General features: G+C 38.3%; 1 protein-coding gene across 1 annotated transcript; it reads left to right on the forward strand.

Annotated features, from left to right (window-relative positions):
* Positions 1-3643: 3643 nt before the first annotated feature.
* On the forward strand, positions 3644-13414 carry LOC103807619 (receptor-interacting serine/threonine-protein kinase 2-like). Its single transcript, XM_009080360.1, has 11 exons — positions 3644-3795; positions 4649-4802; positions 5003-5158; positions 5299-5447; positions 7113-7162; positions 8227-8388; positions 8780-8865; positions 10264-10332; positions 10628-10796; positions 11676-11828; positions 13092-13414. Exons 1-11 carry the CDS (start codon positions 3644-3646, stop codon positions 13412-13414), a joined length of 1623 nt encoding a protein of 540 aa, XP_009078608.1.
* Positions 13415-22238: the final 8824 nt, after the last annotated feature.

Below are 22238 nucleotides of genomic sequence, written 5' to 3' on the forward strand. Positions count from 1 at the left end.
TTCACTAAATTAAAGACATACTGGAATTTTGGCATTTTCTAGCCCAGGCTCCTGCTCAAAGCAGGATTACTGGCAATGCTGGATCAACTCAGCCATGGTTTTGTCTAGCTAAGTCTAGAGAACCTTAAAGGGTGAAGACTCTGCAACCTTAGTGGCCAGTTCCAGTATGGCATTACCAACCTGGTGCAATTTTTTTCTAGCATCTGGCTTGAACCGTTGAAGTAGAGATATCTGCCCATGCCACTGGTGGTGGTCTGCCCCTGTGGAGCAGAATTTGTCTCTATTTTCATAAATAACCTTCAAGTATCTGTAGGATTCTAGTCAATACCCCCTCAGTCTCCTGCATCTGCTCAAGCAAGACTGGCTTGCTCAGCCTCTTGTTGTAAGGTATGTGCTCTAGAACTCCATCTTGGTAGGTGTCTACTGCATCCTCTCCAGTCTGTCAACATTCTTTTTGGACTCAGGGCCCTAAAGTCAACTCCAATATTTCAGCTGCAGCCTCACCATTTCTGAGTACTGAGGCATAGTGACTTATCTCACTTTCGTGACTGCATTTCTAATGTAGTCCAGCATGTCATTTTCCCCACCTGTGACAAGAGCACACTGTTGGCTCATGACCAACTTGACTTTCACCATAACCCCTACATCCTCTTCAGCAGGGCTATTCAACAGTCAATTGATCCTCACTTCTTGTAGCATGAGGTAACCCCTATGACTATCAACCCTCTTACCAGAAACTCAGCGTTTCCGTCATGTTTTAAGATCAAATTGGCTTAAAAAGTTAAAGGGGATTTTGTACTTGTGCTCTCAGCTTAACCCACTGTAGAGATTTGCATCAGCAGCACAGTCTGTGTGCAGCTCTACCCAACTCTGCCCCTGGGCTCTATCCTGTATGGTGGCTTCCTCCATCATAGAGCTTTCCCTTTGGGATCCCTGACTGCAGAAAAAGCAGCTATCCAACCTCTTTTTCTGTAATCGCTCTCATCTGCAGTCACTAAAGAGTTACAGTTTGTATATTCAACCAGGAAACGTTAAATGTTTGCAGGCAGCCAATAAAAGGAGAGAGCAACAACAAAGCTGACTCACCGGCAGGAAAACTCAAGCCCTGTTTGAATGTGGTTCATAGTCGACTCGCACTCGGTATCTGAAACAGTTTCGTTTCATCGTTCCACAGCTTTTATGCTTGTATTTCCAGGGGTAAGTTGATTTTTTGTTTCCAGTTTCTTTTCCTGAGACATCTGTATATTAACAAAAAAGTAGAGTTTCTCTCATAGTAAGCAAAACATCTTTGCTATGAAACATTTTTTACATTTACCTTATATATAAACTTGAAATTAATGGCTTTATAGCAGCCTTGCTTATGCCCCTGCCTGCCCAGCAAGGGGAGGATGGCAAAGCAACCTGAGACTTTGTCTTCCTAAAAGATAATACAAACTCATTCCTTGGAAATGTCATTGATGGAAACTGGCTTAAGGGTTTGATAATGAAATTTTAAAAGGGTGTAGGAGGAAAAGCATTCAAAAGAGCAGAACTGTTGGAAAAAAGGCTTTGATACCTTGCAAACTGGGGATTAGAGAGTGACCTTTTTATATGTAGTTTCATGACAGTCCTGTACTCAATGCTTAACCTTTCAACTGTATTGGGAGTTTGGGTAGCACCCTGCACAAATAAGAGATTTCTCATGTTAGAGTTAAACTTTTGGAGATTTTCAGCAAATCACTCGATGTCGAGGTGTAGAAACAGGTGTACAAACTCAGACACAGGGAGAATGGTGCTTGGCATGTCATGATTTGTAACAGGTAAAGATTGAAGTGGTTTTCATTTTGATTTTAAAATATCTCTAGTTAGATTAGGCATTGCAAATCCAAAAGAGGAGCTTTAATTAATATAATTTCATTAAAAGAGGAGCTTTAATTAGCTTTAATTTTTATCTGAGTAGCCAGTTAGCAAGCATTCGAAAAAACTGTTACAACTTTACTTGATTAAATTTTAAATAAAATTAGATACTTTCAGGAATGATTTAGGTGCTGAATTCATTGTTTCACCTTCCTTGCAATATGTTTGGAGTTGAGTAAATTCTTTGGCTATTTAATTTATTATTTGTTGCAGTATATAATAAAAATGAGTTGTAATTTTGCTCCTGACAGCCCTTTGAGTGCCTCCTTTATATTTAGGATTGGTGGATCTGTGTGGTCTGTCTTTGCAACTTTAAAGGCTAAATGGCTCATTTGGAAATTTATCTTCATTCAGAAGAATTTTTTCAAATTTCATGAAACTGCTAAGTTCTCTGTCAGCCTCACACCATATTTCTTTATTCTTTAAAGAAACTCTCAGAGAAGCACCTAAGGCAGTTTTTGCTTTCAAACTACAATAATCCAAAAAAAAGGCAAAAGGTTCAGCTGTGTTTTCCTGTTGGAATAAAATTCTGTTAAAGCTGAACTGGTAAAGCAGCTGCTAAATTTTTATTTGGATTTTGATTGTGGTTAGATACAAAACTGATCTTAGTACCCCTCAGATTGTGAAAGTACCTGCAGGGCACAGCTGAGAGACTGAGATTAACTGAAAATAAATTGGCCATGAAATAGAACCAGTTCTGCCATAATCATTGGATAATTTATCTTCAGATTTTTGTTTCAATTTTACTCATGGTAAACAAGTTATTCAAGAAGACTTTCAGGCCTTCTGGAGCTCTTTCTGTAGAGCACATCTTCTAGCAGGACACAACTCACACTCAACAGTCCTTACTGGTAACTGCAGTTCCCTCATGTGTTCCGTTTCCAGCCCTGGTCTACTGGACCCTGAAGGGAATATTGCAGTTTGAGTTCTTCTGACTCACTGACCACTGATCTTGCAGTAATCCTTACCAATGCTTTTATGCCATCTGTTTTCTTAGATTGCCTGTTTTCCCCCTTCACCACTGACTTTTCGGTTACCTCTAGTCTAACGGAGCTTAATTGAAATTTTACTTATGCAGTAACATGGTGATGCTGTGCTGAAGTTCCCTCTAATCCACATGCTTTGCCATTCCAAGTGCCTGAGACACACAGCTGACCCTAGGGATGTACTGCACAGAGACCATACTGGCCAAATTAGCAGCTGCTATAAAGGCACAACTCCACTTAGCAGAATTCTGCCAGTTTACAGCAGCAGGAAATTTGCCTTTTACCTTGCTTCACACACATGTGATGTTGTATTAAAGAAGACATAAGAGAATGATGCAGAACATGCTGACAAGAGTTATTGAATAATTGCCTTTTTTACAAAAGTGGAGAAACTATTTGTCCAGCAGGTAACTGTAAGATGTTCGTTGTCTACATAATTCAGTATCACTTTGAAATCACATTTTATACTATAAATAATGGTCTAACATTTCAAATTCATCAAATGGAAATAATGATGAGCAATTAATTAGCACCTTGCAGCCTCAGATGGCTAGTTCAGACACTCCTTTGCAATTAGTACATTTTTCCTGTCTTTATAAGCAAAGTCTGACACAGAGTGGTGAAAGAAAGGCTGTTGGATTAATTACTTGGGAATTAAGGAGTGGTGCACCTTCACTGTGCTTGGGTAGTAGTGCCAAAAAGTTGTTCTTAACACTTTTTCTTTTCTGTCACTTTTCCACCCCAAAGCCAGCCATCAGGAAATGGCCAAACCATTACCTGTGGTAGCCCAAGAAGATCTGGAAAGCTTTACCTTGACCAGGACAGGCTCAGGCTTTGCACTCAAAGCCTTTCATATTTCTTGGAACACTCACATCTCTGTGAAGCTGCTGACCAGACAGGACACTACAGAGAGGTATGTGTCTTATTTGCCCAACTAACCAGGCAGGTGGGCAGCACAGAACTGCAGTGATGGCACCAGCATGAGCTGTGGCATATCCAGGATCATCTGATCCATAAGCACATCTCCATTCCTAGAAATCCTGACTAGGCAAGAGGCAACTTGGAAGCAGTTTTACTGAGAAACAAACTCAAATTTTTATAATTTTTATACTTTTTTTATAAAAGTATAGATTTATCCTGATGTCACTAATTACTACACTAATGGTCAGTAATACCAGCATAGTATGGTATTCTCTTTCTGGAAGTCCCTGAAGAGATCTCAGTAGAATTGAATCTAAACCAGCATGTACAGGTGAGAGTAGGGAAAATGGGAGGAGGCAGGGTGATGACCAGGGTTACAGGGCAGTGAGATGTGCATGGAAACACAACATTTCCTTGTAAATGTGGGTATCACTAATAGCATAAGAATACAATGCAAGGTCTTGGAAACAATAAAGGAAACACTTTTCATTTTTGTTAATCTAGCATTTCATATAATTCAGCTTTCTCCTCCCTTTGCACTCCGATGCTGCTTCAAACTGTGCTCTTGTGCTTATATTAAGGCATCCAGAGGTCTTTCACTTCATATTAGAAAAATACACTACACAAGGGACTGCTTAATTTTCTTAGAGTCATTTGGACATTTATATAATATTGGGTTTATTGGTAGAATTATATCAGCTTATGTCCAACCATCACACCCAATGCTTTGTGTACTGTGCGCAATTATTGCACACTTTCACTCTCATTTCCATTTCCTAGACTATCTCATCTCTAGCTGAAATTCTCTTCAGACTAACCTGCCTCTAACTTGTGCTTTTTCATAGGGAGTGGAAGTTGCTACTTCAGGACATAATAAGTGTCAGATGCTCTGAGTCTGAACGTCTCCTGCCTCCTCTTGGGATTTACCAGTACCACGGACTGGTGGGGGTAGTGACTGAATGGATGAACAATGGATCCCTCCACTCCCTCATCCATGAGGTAGTTAAGTCTTTTAGGTGACAAAATTAATGACAAGATCAGCCAACAAAGAACAATCAGCATGTAATTATAGACAGTAGTCACAACCTGTTCTTTAGTTTCTGCATTGTGCTTCAGTATTGTAGTTCTTTTCATTATCAAATGAAAATGTGAATAGTAGCAATTTCACACTACCAAAACCTGTATTTTGTGTTACTTAGCATCAGCTCTACCCAGAACTTCCATTTCCCTTACTCATAAGGATCCTGTCAGATGTGGCTGAAGGGCTGCATCACCTCCACAGCCTCAACCCTGCTTTCTGCCACTGCAGCCTGAAACCTTCCAATGTGCTTTTGGATGCACAGTACAGAGCCAAGGTAGGAGCTTCTATTTTTAGTCTATTAATGTAAAATCCAATGACTGTCCTATTGTTGCAGCTATTTATCCTAATAGTCAACATTTAATACCAAGACTTGAGGCATTGTCACTAAAATTACTTTTTCTCACATTTCTGTAGATATCAGATTATGGTCTAACCGACTGGAGGAAACAGAAACTGAGGTCAGACCTGGAGAACTGCAACCAGAGAAACTGCCAGGATTTAGTGTACCTCCCTCCTGAAATACTTGGAGGAGCTCTGCCATCCCAGGAAGGTGATATTTACAGGTGAATGGAATTTCTAAGGGCAGGTCACACCTAGTCCATGCTACTCTCTACAATGTTGCCAAAATACTTATCTTCCAAGACATTACAGTAAAAATGCCAGACCTACATAAAGCAGTAGGAAGTATTCCACATGAGGCCAATTACAGCAGTGAATTAAACTTTACATTCCCCATATTTGGTGAATCAGATACCAAGGTTAAGAACTGTTCTCAAAGTCAGTCATATAAATATTTATATAATGGCCCTAAATGTTTTTAAAGTGTAACATAGCTGCCAAAACTTTCAGATATATTTAGAAGCCTCACAACTGCTTCACATAGTTTATAAGTGTGAACTGTGTCGGCTTTAGTTTCAGAAATAATTGTTTGTGCCTAGATGAGGCTTAAAAATTAGACCTTTCAGTAGTGGCCCATTAAAATCCTAGAGCTGTGGGCTAGCAGTACAAATAACTTCTAAGCATGACCACTCTTCTGATTTCTGAGCTTTTAAGAAAGCAGCAAATGTTAACTCCTGCTTTATTGTCACCGAGACAGGCTCTAAGATGAGTAAAATAATTCATACACTTGAGGAGACCTCTAAATGATGGGACTAATCTGATGTTGTTCATAAACACAAGATTTTTGCACAGGAAGAGTGGAGCCTTACTTGCAGGTAGCATAATTAATTTTCCAATTTATCATTCCTATATTATATATTATATAAAAATATATAGTATAACATATATATTTATTATATATTATATAATAACATGCTCAGATGTGACTCAGGTGCATGAGATAGGTGTATATCCAGACAGTGATGCAACAGAGAAAACAAAAATATGTGTCATATATGAAACACTAAGTACATTTAAGTTGCATGTGCATCCACATTACACTAATATTTCTTAGAGAGTATTTATGTAAAAGCACTTTCAGATTTTTATCTGAAGGTAAGGCAGAAGAGGAGGTTCTTTTAAACACTGTAATTCATCACTACAGCAAGATATTAAGTAAGAAGATATGCTTATCCTGGAACAGTCTCTTCCCCTTCTGACTCATCCATAGCCTCTTTTCTCTCCTCCAGCAGCCTCCTCTCTTCTGCCTCTGATTTTGCAGATAGATCTTTTTGTCAAACTGTCTTTTATACCATTTGAATTGTGGGTCATATAAGCAGATCTATGATGTCACTAGAATTCTTTCTAGGGTGTTAGAAAAAAACCACCTTTTTCAGTTATTTGGAGCCCTATTAAAATTTGCTGAAGAAAACAGACACACAGTGCATTAGAATCAGGTTTTTGGTAGGTTACCTGATGTGCTTATTGGTACTTGCTGAAAAGTCCTGCTCATTCAGTTGCTATTGAAATGGCTTGAAAAGAAAACAAAAATGATAGAGAAAGGAGAACAGAAGGTTCCAAAATTCACAAGAGCAAATGGGGATAAGGTGGTAACCTGAAATGTATTTCTAACTGAACCAATGTTCTAAAGAAACTAAATTTAAGTGATTATTTTATAAGAGTAGCTCAGTTGAAAATTTTAAAAAGTCTAATCAAATTAGGAAAGACTTAGATAGACTTTGTCTTGAAAAAAACTCCCTACTTTTAATGCAATAAACTTGCTCTTGGGAATAAGAAAAGATTGCAAGCTAACAAATGGTCTTTCACTGCTTTGTTGTTTCTTTTTTAAGTTTTGGAATACTGTGCTGGGAGAGCCTAAGCAGACGGAAACCTTTTGAAGGTATTTATCTCTATTGTTCATGTCAGCTTTGTGTTGTCCTAATATTGTCCACAGATTCCCTTATTGTAAAAAAAAAATGGCACTGTCTTTTCAAATGTCCCTTTGCCTTCTCTTACTGTTATAGCACAAAACTCCACATTAGAGGATGTAAAGATTAGAATTCCTCAACAAATCCTCAATGTTTCCAAAGAAGCTGATCTTTCTGAAGGGGAAAGGCATAGCTTCTTCCCCCTCTTGTGGCATCTCTCTGTGCTTGCTGAAGCACCGTGTCACTGAGTTGGGTTTTCCTCTTACTGTTAGTGAAAAGGAACATCACTTCATATTTGTCAGTTGTAATTTTCAAAATCAGTTGCAAATAACTAACTGAATGAGCAGAATACTCATTTTTACAGTTGCCATGAGTTTCAAATACAAACTGAGAAATGCTAAATTCTCTCAGGTAAGCAGGGAATCTTCCTTTCTTAGATGAAAGCATGAGCAGTTTTACAGAACTCAGTTTGCAAACATTGCATGATATTTGTCACAGTCTAGGAATGATTCCTGTTTCATGGAGGTGCAGATCAGTGAAAGGCTTCTTTGCCAAGGGCTTCATTCTACATGGCAAAACTGATTGAAGGGCTCCTGTATTTTACAGGCTGAGGACCTCTGAGAAATACTGCATAGAATAATATCTAAATGTCCATACACCTTATGGCTGCTACCTTAAAACTGCTCAAAGTAGTCTTGTTTTTGTACAATAGGAATTCTATTCTTATAATGTAAGTGTAAGGCTTTATATAGAATTATGCTTAGGTATCTGTGCAGGTAGTTTACAATGCATGTTTACATATCCATTTGTGGCTCAGTATTTGGAGAGAGTTTTTTCCCATGACATGTCCTGTTTGAAAAAGTAACTATAGCTATTGTTAAAGGTTAGCATATCTACCTAAAAGAGCATTAATATCCTTTTGCTTTAAAAAAAGCAGCCTTCATTTTAAAATGCACAATATTATGCTGAATGTCGTTTTAAGAGAGTTCTAAGGTCTTTAATACTTTTTGCAGTGACATTTTGTCTTGGATTGCAGGTCAAACAACCCTGCTGGAAGTTTTGACAGGAATCTGCAGCAGTTTGCGGCCTGGTCTTTCAGAAAAGTTTATCCCAAGCAATTTGCCTGAGAGGAATAGACTGTCACACCTTATTGCTCTGTGCTGGCATCAAGAACTGAATTATAGACCACGTGCTGCAGGTAACATTCAGGATTTCCTTTCTGTGCAAGATTTGCCATGGAGATAGTCATTCTAGGAACATTGCCCTAGTACTCTAGATGACAACACAACTTGAAGCAGAAGTATCTTTAGATCATCAGAGTACCTTAGATGTTTTTTCTAACTGAAACTTCCTACCAGATTTATACAGTCCTGAGTAAACCTTTTGAAAGTTCACTACATTGGTATGAACGCTTAAGGAAACGTGACTTTAATGTGACTGAAACCAAGAGGAAGCCAAAGGGAAGTCTGAGGTGGAAGTTAATTTAAACTAATTTCCTCTAGCAAAGTTAGTTTCAATATGCTGATGTCTAAATATATACACACTTTCATACACAATGTAGTATTTAAAATGCTTTATTACCCCTGCAGAATGTGTAGATCTTCTAAATGGAATTTTGACTACTATAAAAAAGGAGGCAATTTCTGCAGCAATCTACAATCTGATGGATGCAAAGGTTAGTGCAAAATTAAGTTTTGTTCTCCTACAAGGACATTACTTGATTTGTTCAATTGCAAACTTTGTGGTCCAAAACAGGTTTTGTCTTCATTGTTTTATTGGTCATGCCAGAGAGCTAGTGCCCTTTTGGCACCTCAGGTTCATTCAGAAATGACTGTGAGTGAGAACAAACATCAGCCTCAAGTACTGCATATTAGGTCTAGGTCCAAGGGCAGTTTTGTTGTACATACTGTTTAGAAACCATTTATTTCAAAACCTGCACAGTGTGTGTACCCGTTGTAGCAATACTAGTACCAGCTCTGTTTTGTACACTTCACTGCTCCTAAACTGACATGCTTTCAGGCACAAGGCACTGCTTGTCCTAGGGTCTAAGAGGGTTCTCTGATACCACAGGAATGGATGGGGAATGGCCAACAACTGAGTGACTCAGCTAACTCCATATATGTCCACAATGCCATGGGAAATTCTGGCACAAATGTGACTGCCATAAATATAGCTATATCCTATCCAGATAACTTAGTCATGGTGGGGAAACCAGTGACATGTGCTTCGGCCCTTGGACAAGTATTGTGACTCCACCTGGAGCTCCACGACCCATGCTGTGTTGTCGGTTCCATTGGTGTGTCCATGTGTGTTGTATATGTTGATACATACTTGATTACTTCTGCATGTTACAATCACATCCTGGGACTACAGAACAGACTTGATCTATGCTTTAAGAGGTGGTATAGTTATAGTCCAAGTAATCTTTACTACTGTTGACGTTTATTTAAGATGGTACTGCCAAATATTCCATAATCCCATGCTTCAATCTGCTAAATTACTGAAAGCATTATTTATTGTTCCAACAACTGAACTGAGAAGTCTAAAATTAATTGGAAAATTATACTGAATTTTCTTGAAAATTGATTGATTCACAACTGCTGAAGTGTAGAAACTAAAAATAGTTTAACAAATCTGATGTGGATGTACAAACTGGAAAAAAAGTTACAAGTATTGACACATCCGTATTGCAGCCAGTTTGGCATACTAAACACAGGTTTGCTGTACTGTTTGGCTAAAAGGAAAACACGTTATAGCTAGCCCAATCTCTCTTAATATAGGCCCATTTTCACCTTTCCCTGCATGATTCAAATCTGGGTTTTAAAATAAATTTGAAACACTAGTAACAATAACAGGGCAGAATTTTGTGTCAGATTCTATGCCCACTTAGTTGTGTTAAAATGTAAAATTGCTCTGTGCAATTCACTGTTTCTATACATGAGCATACCTTACAGTATAATGTATATTGTCAGTATAAATTGTTAGTGTCAGTATAATATCTTGCTCCTGACCAGTGTGAATTGAACAAGCCATGTCTGTACTTACTAGAGTTACTGTGCTTCTTTTCTTCCAGGAGAGAGCACTTAATGCATGCAAAGGTTCAGAAAAATACACATTGCAGACAGGCATATGCAATTCAGAGGTGAGTACATGGCACGAGAGTCTTGTAAGAGTAGTTCATGAGCTGCTTATTTCTCCTGACAGCCCTGACAACGTACAATGCAAACATTGGGGCAAAATGTCCTTACCCAGGATAACTCCATCAGTTAACCAGCAAAACCTCCTATTTAACCTTGTTCCAAGCAGCTGACTCTGATGTTGCTCTTGCAAAAACAATCTCCTCTTAAGATTTGTTTTGAGCCTCTCTTGTTTTTAGAAAAAGTTTTGGAACAAAACTTTCCAAGAAGATAACCCTTTGCTATTTTGATCTCTTTCAGAACATCTGTCCACAAAAAAACAACCACTTAATCAGCAAGAAAATTCCTTTTGTCATGCCAAGCTTGACAACTGTTCTACTGGATAGCAGTGCAAATAATGCAGGAAGAGAAAATATTCCTGAGATGGGTCTGTCAGATACTATCCCACAGAATGCAACAACGAGGAAAGGTCTCTACATTGAATTACATTCAGCTCCAGCTACTATAAGAAAAGGATAGATAGTAGTAGTTGTTGCATATAGAAATGCTATTTTCCACCTAAAATTGTCCCTGCTCAGAGTACAGCTGTGCCCTCTACTGGTATCACCTGAAACATGAGTTTACTGCGGGACACCAGAGGCACCACAATGCTTTTTGCTTAAATGTAAAGATCAAAAAAAGTTGGATTTTGCTAAATTTTACTTAGAATACTGACCTGTTAATGTAGAGCTGCCTTTCCCTCACACATCAAACATCGCTGCTTTTGACAGAACAAGCTCCTCCTGGGAATCACATTGCTTACTGCCACCAGGAATAAAGGGGGATTTTTTGTAATTTGCCAAGAAAAGGAGATATATTTTTAAGAGACTATGCTGCCAGGAATGTGTGAATGATTCCTGGTAATCACCATTCCTATATAAATAACTTCCTTTACCTTACAATATGGATTTGTAATATTAAAGTGTCTAAATTTGTGTCAAGAGATTTTCTGTACTTCTCATACCTTTGGATACCAAAGTTGAGACAGGAAATCAAGTCACGTGTATTTCCAAGCACCTTAGTTCTGATCAAGAGCTGTCTGACTTAAGGACAGTATGAAACATTCCATAACTTCAATTACAAATTCCTACAGACAGTTTGGAAAAGCCAGATGTCTGTAGTCCTATATGCCAAAATCTTCATTGGAATAATGATGCACTAACAAGAGCCAAAAGAATAGCTAGCAATAAGTAAGCACTCTCAAGTCAGACTTCCATTCCAAGTCTTCTGCAGTGGCTGACATATGCATAATGTTTCGTTGTTGTTGAAGTCAAAGGTCTAATCTTTGCTCATATTAAACTTTTCCTAGGTCATCCAGGCTTTGATAGTAGAAAATCAAACTCCTCTTGGATGACTCAGTCATCCGGTTCAACTGCAGGCAAAGAAAGCAGACAGCATAACACTCCACCAGTGCTTCTCAAGCAGAGACCACAACCCATGCATCTTGCACAAGCAGTGACAGGTAAGGCACCAGATCCAGTTTGAGGTGGCAGTATCTGCCTTGGTCAGATCTTAGTGATGCATTGTTTAAAATTTGGAGGACACATTTTCAAGTGTTTAGTGTAATAACTCCCCAAAACTTGATACAAATGTCTAATGAGTGTCTTTGTGTATTAGCTGCTCCTCTGTTCTCAGAAGTTTAGCCACTGACCACTGAGAACGTTGTCTTGTTCTTTTCCAGTGTCATAGTGAGGCTGAAAGCAGTTCTGAAAAAAACATACTAAAATTACAAAAACCATAGCAGACACTGAATATGAAATATGTTAGTGTCTAAGTCTGGAATATTATTTATTTCAGTCTTAAGCTATGTATTGTATACCTCTACAAAAGTAGCTAATGACTACAGAAACAAGTGACTAGGTGACTTAGATGGTCTCAGGTCTTCCTACAGAACAGAGGGAGAAAGGGTCACCTTCTGATTGTGAACCCTGCCTCTGCCTGTGGGTGAAGCTTTGTGGGGTTTTTTTCACTAACTTTTTGCAAACTAGCTTATGATAGTTCTCAACCTAGCTGGCCATCCTTTTCCATGGCAAGTTACTTGAGTGATGACATAATTTCTGGATAAATCAACAGACTAGATTATGCAGGAAAAGTTCATCACAGAACTCTACTGGCAAGAATCAGAAATCAGAATGACAGAGGTGTGTTCTCCAAAGCAACATGGTTTTGGTTGTTAATTTTGTCTTGTGGTATGGTATTCACTGTACATTAAAATCCTAAAATCAGTACTAAGTAATTTTCACTTTGTGAAAAAGGCAGAACCCAAAGCTCTCAATCATTTTGCTAAGTGTTACTTTTGTTATTGGTTTGGTTTTGACATATATTCATGTTCCCAGTTTCATGCTACATGTTTCAAATATTCCTACTACCCCGAACTTCCTATTATCTATCTTTCCACTTCTTAGTGGAGAAAGTTTTCTCATCTGCGCCAAGCCCAGTTGCTTTGCACAAAGTTCAGTACAGATGTCAGATGAATAGGGCAAGACCTGAAAATCTCTCCACACAATCTGAGCACTCAGTGGTCTTTCAAAACACTGATTTTCTGTAATCTGATATTCATGAGGTTTCAAACAAAAGACTAGTTTGGACTGGTTTTGAAGACAGAATACAAATAAACTAACGTCTACTTCCTTCCTCTACTGAACTTATTTCTGGTGTTGATGCTAAGAACTTCTGGAAGAAAACAGCACTTAGTTTGGCTGATTTTGTTTCCTTTTCACTTAAGGTCCTTGCTGCAAAGGAAACTGCTGGCAAATACTCTCCTGCCAGAGACAGACCATTCTGAATTGCATGACAGAAGGACGGCTCAATCACATCCTGGATGTCCTTCGCTCACAACAAACATTGTCCCGAATGGATTATGAAACAATTACCTCTTACCCAACAGTGACTGGGCGTGCTCGGGCATTGTTGGACACTTGCCTTTGCCTTGGAGAGAGGGCAGCACAAGTTGTAGTGACTGTACTTTCAGTGATCAAATGTAGCCCTCTGGGACAAGTCATTCATTGCCCAGACTGTCCTTCTAGAGTAAATAAGCTGTTGTCATGACTTATTTTTTTGCAATCTGTTATAGGGATTTGAGTTCAGAATGGCAATGATTCACATTAATTCCTCATAACCCATTGACTGAAGTTAAACCTTCCTACAGCCCATGATTTCAGTCCTTTGGTGGAAAAAGCTAGCTGGATTAAAGTCAAGTCAACCACTGCCAGCAGAAATTGCCAAGACTGGTTTAACAAGAAGTGCAATGTATGGCAGAGCAAATAGAGTTAAAATCAGATGACACCTTATTTCCTTCATTTTTAAGAAAGGAGGGAAATGAATCATGACTTTTTAGAGGTCACACTAAGGAATAATGGCTCTTAGTAAATCCTTCCAAATAAGGATAGTGAACAAGGGAGTACTGGATGAGGAGCAAAAATGTACTGCCTTTCACTGAGCTCATATCTGAGCCAGCTGTCAGACTAAAAGGCTTCAGAGAACCAAGATATATTTCTTCAACAGAGCCTTAAGTAAGGCTTGGGAGTTTTATATTATGCATATAGGTGACTTTATTTTCACTCACAAATGGTCATATGCTCTGAAAATGTAGCACTTCAGCAGTACTTTGGAGAGGTGGGAGTTAGAGCACTCATTAAATGGCAAAAATGTTAAACCTTACATCCATGTCATTCTCTAAGTATGTCTGTAGTTCAAATGTAAAATTAAATCAGGCAGAAGAGGTGCCAAGCTGATTGTTTTGAAATGGTGGTTCTGCTGAACTCGTCATGGTTGTACTCAGATAGGAGAGTGCCTGGGACTACTGGGTGCTGTAGCCTTTCTTGTTTGGCCTGGATTTATCTGTGGTCACAGATGCTGCTGCATGGACTCATCCATAGGTCCTGGACCCTTTGACTTGAATTCACACTGGAGTTCCAGTCTGTCCAGTACAGCAGCACAGAGAGAGCAGTGATGTCCTGGCCATCCAGCAGCCCAGGTGCATCACCACTGCTGTTAGCAAAACGTTCCCAGGCACAGCAGAGTAAGACAAAGGGTACAGCAAGCAGTGAAAGCAAAAACCAGCCACTAAGGAGCATCAGACTCTAATATACAGAAAGCAAATGCCATCACTCTGGATGTCCTCCCCTTCCTCCTTCCATAGCTGAGCATGACACCACATGGTCTGGAACATCCCTTTGGCCAGCTGGGGTCAGCTGGTCCCAGCTGTGTCCCCTCCAGCTCCCTGTGCACCCCGAGCCTGCTCACTGCTGGGCTGGGGTGAGAGGCAGAAAAGGTCATGACTCTGTGTAACTGCTGAGCAATAACAAAAACATCCTAATTATCAACACTGTTTTCAGCACAAATCCAAAACACAGCCCCATACTAGCTACTATGAAGAAAATTAACTCTACCCCAGACAAAACCAGCATTACTTTAATAATTCTTATATAATTTTTAATTAATTATTGCAATTTTGAATACTTTATTAATTTCACTGATGTGAAATACCAAACTGCTTAAAGATTACGGTATTCTGCTTGTACCCAAGCTGGCTCATTAGCTAGGATTTCTATTGTCCTTGCCTCTGTGTTCTGCAGTTACATTGATAGTGCAAAACAATATAGAATAAGTGACACTGAGCAAAGGTGAAGATAGAAGAATCAAACTATTCTTTAATATCTATGGGAAGAAAAAAAGGCTGAATTTCAAGAACAACTGGAGTTCCAGGAAGGAAATATAAAGCATAAGTAACTTGAGAAAATAATAAAGGGAATAATAAAACAAAGTCACTTCAGGACTGATCATGCATGGTGAGTAGTAAAACTCTCACTCTCAGTTTGCAGTTACTCAGAAGAGACAAAACTATAATTAACAGATGTTAAAAATGAGAAGTCATATTCAAATTTTAAGAAGCTATTTAAATTTATTAGAAGAACAGTAAGTGGAGAAGGCAGATGGTTATTTTTCTGACTTATTGTGTTTTTCTTCTTGACGCTGATTGCAGCTATCTTTTGCTGATCTGCAAAAAACATGACTGTCCCTTGCCCTTTGTCCTATCTATACAACATTTTTATCTTAGCTAGGATACTTCCTGCAATGTAAGAATGTCTGCACTAGGATCTGTTTAAGGTTGATTTGTGGAAAATTAATCTGAGGTACTGGAATGAAATGTTTACGAGATTAGTCCTTCCAGTAGAGAGCAAGACAAACAAAGCTATAAATACCACTCGAAAGTTGTCACCAGGGCATGTTAAAAACAGTTCCAGAGAACATCAGAGGAAGATAACACGTGCATATTCATAAAGTAGTAATCTACAAAATTTTAAAAAATGCATTAATGGACTGTAGTCTAAAATGTACAAAATCTGAAGCATGAATGAAAACATACTAACCCTCAAGGGTTCTCATTTTCTTGTTTGACGTCTGAATTCTACATCACCTTGCAAACATTTTCATGCTTGCACAGGTTTGGTCCTTGAGCTATTCATGTGAAGATTCGTAAGGAAGGTTAAGTGCCTATATAAATACTTGTGGACTTGGTATGTTAGGGAAGGGATCAAGCATCATCAAGGTGGGAACAGAGAATTTTGGTCTCTTTAGGGCTATTTACTGACTATAGTGCTATACAGCTATTAACCATGATCTCCTCCAGTAACAGATGTCTCTAAGACTGCTGGGGGGTTTTATGCCTGAAGAAATCTTGCCTTGCACAATATTCCCTTTCATTCTTTTCCTGCCCCCACCTTAGCAAAACACTATACTGGTGCTCAAAAGGCCTTAGAATGTTTGATTTTGTTCCTTTTCAAGAGAAGTAATTCCTTCCTTGCTTGCCTGGTACTACATTCCCTAACTGAGTACATGGTTGACTTGACAGCTGGTATGTCAGCTGAGCTAAACAAAACTCTTGGATTCTGAAGGTAAGTCCACCATAAATTAAATTACCTGACAAGGTTTGAAAAGAACATATTTAATGAGTTATTTGTGTTACATTAAAGTTCAGCAGAGCTGCAAGAACGTATTAATTGCAAGCATTTTGCTTAACCCCAGCAGGACAAAAATGGTAGACAAAAAGCTCAGACATACTATTTCCAGCTCTTTTGTGGATATGACAGAAATTTGTGATCAGTACTTTGTTATTTCCTGCCTTTATTTCTCTTTGCCAAGAATACACCCCAAGTAAGAGTTACAGAGATCTAGAGCCTCAAACTGCCATTTTCACTGGGCTTGAAGGCTGATGTTTCCTCTGTCACAAAAGACATGCATCAGTGGAAGAAATTCCTTCAACCAAGCCAAATTAAATGGCAGTGACTCAGAATAAATCTTACTCACCCTGTGAGTGACAACATTCCACAGTATCTCAGCACCTATTTCCGACTATTGTACTTGAACTTTCCACATAGCAAAATCAATATTCAAACAAGCAGAAAGCACATCCGACTTTCACCCTTTCAGGAGTAACCTGGCTGTACTCCAGAACAGTTAGTCCTTTCTTTAGATTCCAAGAAAACAAGTATCATCTTAACGGAATTACTACCAACATTATAGTTGTTGTCCTTTGACCAAAAAGGGTTCAATGCTTTTTTTCTTCCAGATCATTAGAGTGTTACCTGGGGAAAAATAAAAATAAAATAATAGAGAAGAGATTAAGGGATACACTTGGAAAAAAAATAAGAAAACCACTTCAAATGTATGAGACTTTTGACCTTGGAACAGCTTCAAAATATGTTCCAGACTAAATTCTTCATGTCATTTATGTGTGCTGTGTTAGTGCCCTGTCACAAAAGAACAGGGAACTTGAAGGAGCACAGTGAGGTGAGTGGTGAGTGCCTGCTGTATTCACCTGGGTGTGTGGAAGGTGCTGAAGTAAAGGTTGTTTTCCATTCCATGCAGGCAACATTCTAGCTGGAAACAGTGTTCAGCTCTAAGCATGGACTGAGGAGAACCCAGAAGAGAGAGCAAGGCTGGTAAGCAGTGAGGAAACCTGATGTGTAAGGACAAGTTGATAAAATTGTGTGTATTTGGTCTAGCAAACAGGAGACAAAGGGCACACGTAACAGTCTGGAGCAGAGGTAGTGAACATACAGTGAGGAAAACAGAGTACTTGGTCTGTACATGGCTTTGTGATTCTGGAGTGGCTTTCAAGCAGGTGCTTGAGAAGGTTTATAGGGCACTATGAAAATAGGCTCCTTCCCCACACCCAGAGAAATTAGCAATTTTTTACCTGATCAAGAGTTCTTTAGTTGACAAAATTAATATAAACAACAGTGATTTGCTAAGCCTTTTACCTCAGCCCGTTCAGTTTATTTGTGCAAACTACAGATGTTTAAAGCGATTTAAGGGAGAAATGAATGTATTTTTGCTGGGAGTCACATACCATGAATATTTATAAATGCCCTGTAACTCGATCACTATTTATTTCACTAACACCTACCTGTGAAGTCATGTGCCTGTTAGCAAGTCAGCTATCAGGATGATGGAATACAGATAACTTGAATTAAAGAGCCCTGGAGGTTATTTCCACCCTTTACAGTGTTTGTGTGAATTCTAAAGAGAAAAGAAAGCTCTCCAACATTTTTGCTTCTCTGCAGGTCATGCTTGGTCATCTTCTCTCAAATACAATGAGATATTTTCCATTTTTATTAAAAGGCAATCTTTATCAAGCAAGAGTTCTGTCGATCCATTAAATGTTTGCTGAGAGAGCCACTAAAACATGAAATCTTTTTCATGTAGAAAAACAAATTAAAACTATTTAAGATTCTTTATTACCCAGAATCTTCTCTTGTCCCCATTGTCTATTTTTACAGTGGGATTTTCTTTGCCTTCATGTATTTTTCTCCTTGTTTTTCCATGAATACACAGGAACATAAAAAAACCTCCTTACGATATACAATGTTAAAATGCAATAAAAAAATAGAAAAAAATAGGTTGTTATTTGCGCTGAACTGGTGTTACCTCAGACAGAAATCTGATTGTTTTTCTGATAGACTGCATGTCTCAGACAGGTTTGACTAAACCCTGTATGAGACAACAAGATTTACAGCCAAAGAAATACTTCAACTCAGGGAAGCTTTCTGCAAAACAAGTCATTACTCCTCTCTCCTCCGTTCTGGTCTGACTCCTGCAGAGCTGGTTCAAGTGCAGTCTGGCATCTCCTCTCCTCTGAAATCAATCACAGGCTGGTATTCAAAGCTGCAGATTTATTTGTTTACAGAAATCTCTTATTCGGGTATAGAATTCATGAGGTGTACAAGAGAAGAGAGACTTCTATACTGTTTTATATTGTGTCTTTCAAAGTCAAAATTATATTTCATTTTCTATATGATATATAATAGGGTTTGAACTCCTCACCTGTTGCATTTTATTTTAATGCGTTTAATAGGAATGTCTTCCTCTATTCCATTTACTAGTATATCAATATAGCAATTTAATATGTTCTTAGACTCAGAGAAGCATTTAGATTGGAAAATACCTTTTAAGATCATGGAGTCCCACCGTAAACCTAACTCTGCCTAGTCCACCACGTTCTCGCTGGCCTGAGACTTTTTTTAAAATCCAGTGGTAACTCAGCTTCTTCATCCAAGCCAGACCCCACCAGTGAAAGCTGTGATTTCTTGTTCAGTGTTCCTTACATTCCTCTTTGGAAGCAAGAAAACACACTGTGGCCAGGCCTCTCCTGCTTCTAACAGTGCCAATTAGCTGTCCCAATTACTGTGCACTGTGACAGCTGCAGAGGTAAAGGTTCACTATGGATTTGTTACTATAAGGTATACTTGAGCATGTAGAGAGGATTTTCCTTGTTTGATTTTACAGTTGACTAGTTAATCACAGATGATTTTTCCTTGGACAAAGAAAGTCTTTTTAAAGAGCAAAGTAAAATGTTATTATCAGGATTTCAGAGCTGTAATTTTACTCTATGGTATATACTGGATTTTAACTCCAACATCATGCAATGTAGCTGTCTGCTGATTGTGTCAGTCCAACCACCTAATGCAAATCTGTCTTTGCTTTTTGTTTTAATGACAAAACCTTATGGGTAACTACATGTTACTCTAGCATAGCACAACACTTCAATAATAAAATTTGTCCTTTGCAATAAGGACAAATGCAAAGTCGTTCATAGAGTGTGACATTGAGCAACCTACATGATCAACTGACTGATGTGGGGTGAGGACACTTCTACAGGACTCCAGCCACGCAGTTTGTTGCATGAGATGACAGTGATGACCCATCTTAACAACTCACCTGGCCATGTTCTATAGTTTCAACATAAACTGAGGTCTTCCACATTTTCCCATACTAGTGACACCGAGGTAAAAATATCTCCCTGACCTTGACAAGCAGTAATACGACACATGTAGCCATGAGCTTTAGTTTCCTTTATCATACTCCCTGAGCTCTGACTCCGAAGCCAAGTGCTTGCTCTCACCTCACTTACTCTTCCAGACTCATGTAAAAGTAAAGGCAACAATGTCAGCAATGCTGCATAAGTGATCACATCTAATTAAATTAATGTTGCTGGTAATCAAAGTGCTCGTAGCTTCTGGGATTTAAGCTAAAAAAACAGTACTAAAAAAACCAGCAGTAAACTTTAAGTAACCTAAATACTTTGTTCTGGAACCAAAATGTACCTCTAAGTATCTGTAGCACAGCTTTGAGTGTTTTCACTCAAGTTTGATTTATGGCACTTCACAGTATGTGACTGGGAAGCTGAAAAGGCTTTTCATAGTTGTGGGGATCTTGCATAACTTGGGAAACTCTTGGTAGTTCTTAATTAGTCTATTACAATTTGCTCTGTGGGACACTGTATGCACCAAGTAATCAAGAGCCAAGTGTGGAACAAAGGAGAAAAGTGCAAAACACACACAAATAGACTGCTGAGAAACAATTTCTGAAAAGTTAGCAAAGCCAACTATAATTTTAATTTTAGGGTTGAATACCTTCTAATATTAGCAAAGAATGGATTAGAAACTGGACCAACTGTGCTGGCAGACAAAAGACTAAATCCATTAATAGGGCTATCCTATTTACTGCAAAGGCAAATGGACTGGCAATAAATACTCCTGTGTTTTGATAAAATGCTATTTCCCTAATCTTCAAGGTTCTCCTACCATTAAGACACTTTATATCTCAATTTTTAAGGTGTTCTTCTAAGTATCGAGATATTTTGAAAATCTTATTCATGGAGGGCAAGAACTCAGCAAAAATTTAAGGGGGTTCTGATCTTATGTTTGTGAAACATCATGGTTTTATTTTGCAAGTTCTGCCTGTGCGATACAAATTTCAGAATTAGAACTTGTTTGTCACTACTTCCACAAGTACACAAGAGTCTGTGCCCCTTATAGGCAAAATGTATTAGGTCAACATGCATTGGCATATTTGATTTGCACACACTGTGTGGAATCTATACAGGATGACCTCTGGTATTGTGTTTTGGAAAACTTTACTTTTAAAGACAACCTAAATTTGGATCAAATACAACTACAGAATCCTGCAGAAGTCTGAAAGTTTAGCAAATAAAGGCTGTCCTTACCATCTGTTCAACTAACAATTGTTCCCTGCACAGTAAAGTATTGTGCTATTCTAAGTTCTCTAAATAAAATGGGAGGGAACTCTTTTGTTAAAGGTACAAGTTCATTTGTATTGTACAAACATTTCAGGGTAATTCAGAAATTGTGAGGGAAGTAACAGGAGTGCACTAAAAGCAAAGATGAAGAGTGGGATCAGCACTGATGGGGCTGTACTGTAGCATGCTGGATTCAAAGTAGCTCTCCTAAGGAACATCTGGTTGAATTTAGACTGTAAAGTTTGGAATCAGCATGATAATACAAACAAAATGATGACATTGGCTTCAGCCTTTAGTAACCAGCTGCTAGCAAACAGGGTATCAGTGTAACTACTGCTGAGCATTATCAGAACCTTCTCAACTTCCATACTCCTACTTTTAAGCAGAGACAGACAATACCACAAGTGAGTAGTCAAAAAAAGGACTGACAGTAATGTAGAGGAATCTGTAACAGAAAGGAACTTTGTTGTTTTGAAGAAAGTCTGAGCAATCATATTACAAGGCCAGAAGTTACACAACATTAAAAAAACCCACCCCAAAAACAACAGATGTCTTCAAATTGTCTCATCCAGAAGAAATTTATTTAAATGCTATGAAATTGGGTTATAAAAGTCACTGCTAAGGACTTCATATTCTTCAGTCATAGTACCCATGTACTAATTTGGGACCTGAAACAAGAAAAAAATACTTATTCACATGCAGCCATTTTTTTTCCTGCTAGAAATTCTCCTTAGTTTGTTTTTAGACATAATCACCTTCAATAGCCTTCAAAACACACATGGACAAAGAACATTATCTTTTAAAATCCCTGCAGCATTTTAAGTCTTGGTGAAACAATGATTCTAACTCCTATGTTGTTTTCCAAGAAAATGAAGTCAGTGATTCACTCACTCTCATTAACAGATAGCCAGATGCTTATGAAGTTAATTCAACAGAGATAAGAGAACTTGTATCATCAAAGGGTAGGGTCTCAGAGTTGAATGATTTAGTTGTCTAAAACATAGTCAAACCATCTCTTAAAAATAAGCATATCTACACGAGATTATTTTTTCAAAATAACCCCCCAAAACTAACTGGGAAAAACATGAAGTATTGCACAATCCACTTGTAATAGAGATTACATTAGCAGAAGAAATGTACAATGAAAATTGAAAGTTTGTGGCATTAATCAAAAGAATTCTGAAAAAATACTAGAGACCTTAGAAAGTTATCTGAAGATGTGGATTTTTTGCTGTTGTTTCTTTGCCCTCCTAGCAAAGTTTTACTGATAACATTTGAAAACTTGTCCATATTTTAGAAGGTATCTATTCCCACTTCTGCTTTGAAGCA

This window comes from Acanthisitta chloris, unplaced genomic scaffold (genome assembly GCF_000695815.1).
Source record: "Acanthisitta chloris isolate BGI_N310 unplaced genomic scaffold, ASM69581v1 scaffold22358, whole genome shotgun sequence".
Taxonomy (NCBI): domain Eukaryota; kingdom Metazoa; phylum Chordata; class Aves; order Passeriformes; family Acanthisittidae; genus Acanthisitta; species Acanthisitta chloris.

Coding starts and splice junctions, on each gene's coding strand:
- LOC103807619 (XM_009080360.1), top strand. CDS start 3,644: ATGGCCAAACCATTACCTGTGGTAGCCCAAGAAGATCTGGAAAGCTTT. Junction 3,796..4,648: donor AGACAGGACACTACAGAGAG/GTATGTGTCTTA, acceptor GCTTTTTCATAG/GGAGTGGAAGTTGCTACTTC. Junction 4,803..5,002: donor TCCACTCCCTCATCCATGAG/GTAGTTAAGTCT, acceptor TGTGTTACTTAG/CATCAGCTCTACCCAGAACT.